Source organism: Eurytemora carolleeae, unplaced genomic scaffold, assembly GCF_000591075.1.
Source record: "Eurytemora carolleeae unplaced genomic scaffold, Eaff_2.0 scaffold512, whole genome shotgun sequence".
In the NCBI taxonomy this organism is placed as follows: Eukaryota; Metazoa; Arthropoda; class Copepoda; order Calanoida; family Temoridae; genus Eurytemora; species Eurytemora carolleeae.
The window spans coordinates 34,231-38,744 of record NW_019396445.1 but is presented as its reverse complement, the minus strand read 5'-3'; the positions used below and the strand labels follow the sequence as shown (position 1 = coordinate 38,744).

Genomic DNA, 4,514 nt, shown 5'->3' with positions numbered 1-4,514 from the left:
TAAAGATATTCCTATTATATAGATTAACTAGGTCGGTTGTGAACATTGGCTGTTCTTATGTCATTGAGTACTTGTGGTGTACATGAGTTCTGTAGAGAGAAATTTAAGTTAGTTTAGCCCTTCTCATGTCCTTCTTCAGTTCTCGTCAATATGATATAATGCTCCGTGAAATATTGTTGTTCAAACAGTTCCATTCCCGTAGTTATGAAATCCATTAAAACACCAAACCACCCCCCTTATCATTGAAGTACACTTTGACCCCTAGAAGTATGAGTTCGCGGACTGTACAATTCTTGGTAATTTTGCGTACATAAGCTATCTATGTTTATTTATTTATCTATGGGTAAAATCGTTCAAGTGCGGGTAAACGAAGGGAGTAACTTTTAGCAGCCTTGGCAGCGCTGGGTTCCAAAGCTATAGTATTTTATAATTGTGAAAGAACCGTACATTTTTATATAATAATTTGTCTTGATATTACCTTAACAAAATATCTTGAAAATTGAAATTGATATACATTTGATTAGATGTCTCGGAATCACAATATGTCACAATACGCAACATGACCTAAAAGGCTTAAATGCGGTTTCAAAATAGGGAAATCTTCGAAATTGAAATCAAAAACCATCCAAAACCAATTCTTACACCTTATTATTAGTTAGAAGTTAACATTTCTTGATTCAATATAAACTATTACTTATTTTCAATAAATGTATGGTGTGTGTTCTATTCTACTCGGCTTGGATTGAAAGATGTATTCGCTTGAAAAAGATAACCTTGCAGATTTGATACTGAGTGTTATAAATGGGCCAAATTGCGTTTTGGAACTAATGTCCCCTGCTAATTATAATCCAAATTTATTCAAAAAATTACGTTGTTTCTACACGTGTTTGTGGTGGTCTTTCCGGACAAATCTTTTAAATCAATCTATTTTCATAAAATTAAAAGTTATAGCTAAAAATATCCGACCTTTTCAATAGGTTATATATATCAAATATATTCGAAAACCAGTTCTCATCAAAAATTGGAAGGGTATTTGCAATATTCTTAATTATCAACAAATTATTTAATAAGATTTATATGGTTAATTTATAATTCGCTAATCAAATACTACCCCCCTCAGGAAATGAATTGAATTTTTAACCACAAATTCTTAATTTTTAGTCGATCCATATATATCAACTCGCAACCCGTAAACCTTTGATATTTCAAACTATAAATTCTTCAAAAATAAAATTTTATCTAACTTAAAAATTTTAAAGGTTTACAAAATCAGATTGCAAATAAAAATAAAAATAAAAATAAAAATTAGAAAATTTGAATTTGTGGCAAAAACTCAATTCCTTTTTACCTTTATAAAGCGTAAGAGTATTTTCCTTAAAAAGATTATTCAAAACTCCGGTTCAGTCCAAGTAACGGAGTCCGAATTTAACAAATTTGAGCCGCGTCACAAATCCGCCAAAAACCGGATTAAATCTTGAAACATTGATTACAATTTTAAGTAGAACAAACTATATTTGAGCCGCGTCTCAAATTTAAGCCGCAGCTCAAATTCTTTAAATTCGGCCTCGGGATGAATTTCAAGCAGCAAGAGCAAGCTGTACATAAGACAAAACGGGATATGTACAGGATATGTACGGGATATGTACGGGATATGTACGGGATATGTACAGGATATGTACGTGATATGTACGGGATATGTACGGGATATGTACAGGATATGTACGGGATATGTACGGGATATGTACGGGATATGTACAGGATATATACGGGATATGTACGGGATATGTACGGGATATGTCCAGGATATGTACGGGATATGTACGGGATATGTACGGGATATGTACAGGATATGTACGGGATATGTACGCCAATGAATCCTCTGATTTATGTGAGCGGAATACGAAATGAAAGATGATAATAGATCTTTGTGACACATTGTAAAAATCATTCCGACCATCAAGGGTATATTTGATCGGCTCAATGTTCTATATTTAAAAATTGGTGAATTATGTATTTTAAAATAAGTGAAATTCTCTTTAAAGTTCAACCCCGAGACATGATTCTCGTTGTACCACCCTACGGCCTACAGGGTACAAGTAGGGATGGATCGGTTCCACTTTCTAGCAAACGATCGGTTAGTTTTAAAATGAAGAAGAACAAACGAAAAAAGAAACGATCGTTTTTTAAAAATGTAGTTTTCAAAACTATCATTTTTCGTTAAAAAAAGTATGTTTTTTCAAAATTTTAAAATGACCGTTATCAAAAACGACTCTTCCTAAACGGCCGTTAACGACAACCTTATCCTCCTTAAAAATATTGAAATTAATTGTCATCAAACTCAGATTCATTAGAGAAAATTGTTTTTAAAAACGATCATGGCTTGTTTTAAAAAAAAGACAGTTTTTTTCCAAAAAGGAAACGATTGTTTTTAAAAAATAATAAAAAATGAAACGAAAAACAATCATTTTTCGATCGTTTACAAGATCTTGGAGAAGGTTTCAGACAAATTCATTGTCAAAACTTTATTTTTCATCATTTGAACAATTCTAAATCGTTCATTTTGTGTTTTTTTGCTTGTTCAAGAAACTAATCGTTTTCAATTTCTCACTTTTTTTCTGAACTTCACCATTGTTCACAAGAAAATTCATTCGTTTTAAAAAATTCATTTGTTGACAAAAATATTGCCTATCTCTAAGTATAAGAAGATATGGTATTGATTAATATTTAATCAGGGCTTGTCAAAAACTTGTTTTTTTTTAAATAAAATAAAAAACATTGATTTTTCACAACCGCGACCTTTTTTTCAAGGAAAATCTCAGTCTTTACTTTTTTATTAAATTTGTTAAAACATGTTTAAGTTATAAAATCTTCTCATAGAAAACTGGATTTCTTTAACTGGTAAAAACAATTTTGCAAGTATTAATTTTTATTTTATGGTTGTCACTTATTTCTCAAAATAAGACCCATAAATAAAAATAACTTGTGTTGATTTCATTCATTTATTCTTTAAAATTTAGGGCTCAGAGCTCAAAACTTAAGTATGAGATATCCTTAATCACGATTACTTATTCACACTTTATGCACGCAGTTTTGATTTTCTTTTTAAACCGGTTTGTCTTGGATATAGAAGAGAAAAATCAAATTGCCGTTTTTTTAAATTAGAGAGTTCCTACCGTTCCTGAATATTAATCTGAATTGGTGTGCAAAATTTCAAATTTATCAGCTTCATATACACGACTCTGATTGGTTGAATTTTATACACTTTTCAGGATACAAGTATAAGATTAGGTTAGTCTCGATATTAAGAAAAAGAGAGGATCAAGATAATCTCAATATCCACCATTCTAAAGTTTTCAGCTCAGGATTGTTTTTATCCGGATATATTTAAGCTTTAGCATAACATTCTCTTCAAACAAAACAAAACCACGAGGAATATAGTGATAAACAACAACATTAAGCACTCTCACATCATAGTTCAGACGCCATTTTCCTTATTTATGTTTTTTTTTACTTCAAAACAAAACTAAATAAAATCCTAAAATTGGAGCAATGAAGCAATTTTTGAAAATTAATGGAAAAGTCCTTCTGACAAGCTGGGCGGGGTCCTGAGGGTAGGAAAATGGTTTTCCCAAATTTTTATATATTTTTTTTTTATAAAATTTTCTTTATTTTGAGTGATTTTAAGTGGCTGCAATCAATTTAAAAAAAATCTATTTTTGAAAATAAAAATTATTAAAGGTCTAGATGGCGCCTGCTCTCTCTTCTTGCGCCCCAAAATTTTTCCGTTGTGGGACGTGTCCCCCATTTCCATTACATAGGCGACTGAAAAAAAAATATATTTATTCAAATTTACATTGAAAAAATGTAAAGATTTAAAAAATAACAACATGAACCTTTCAAATAATCAGATACAAATATTGACATCTTTTCCCGTTTGTTTAATGGATCCAAAAAATGCCTTCAGTGGCAGTGTTGCCGCCCATTTCAGGGTTATGACGTAAAAATGCCCTAAAGAGTCACTGGAAATAGGTTATAGCACAAGGTTTTAAACAATCAACAGAATAAAAAAAGAAATATTTCAAATTTTAAAAAAAATCAATTTTGTTTATACAGTAAGAACCAGAAAACTCTGGAAAAGGAGTACAACTTTTACACTCAAGTCATGAATGTAAATAGTCCAAGAAACATGAGACATATGAATTGAGCAGTGTAAATTTTACTTAATAAGTGATTAAAAAACTTATTAGTCAAACAATAAGTAATACTTTAATGACGTCATTCTATTCTACAGTTTTTTTGGTTCTCACTGCACATCTTAGAAGTAAATCATATTATAAAATTTTTAAAAAATATTTTCAGATAAGAATGTTAGTTTTGTTGTTATTTACTCTAAATTGCGTGCTGGCATTAGGGAAGACAAAAATTTGAGTGTACGGAAACAGTTTGAAGTTCACAACAGTTTAAGAACAAACAAAAAAACATTCAATTTGGTCATATTATTTCTTGGAGGGGGG

At 30.5% G+C, this 4,514-nt stretch overlaps 1 protein-coding gene across 1 annotated transcript in view; it reads left to right on the top strand.

Annotated features, from left to right (window-relative positions):
* The first annotated feature begins 4,363 nt into the window (after positions 1-4,363).
* The window catches only part of LOC111703430 (nucleoporin NUP159), an 8,191-nt gene continuing 8,040 nt past the window's right edge, over positions 4,364-4,514 (top strand). The window contains exon 1 of the mRNA XM_023475368.1: positions 4,364-4,411. Within this exon, the coding sequence (XP_023331136.1) occupies positions 4,366-4,411 (46 nt within the window). The 5' untranslated portion in view covers positions 4,364-4,365. The remainder of the gene's footprint in view (positions 4,412-4,514) is intronic.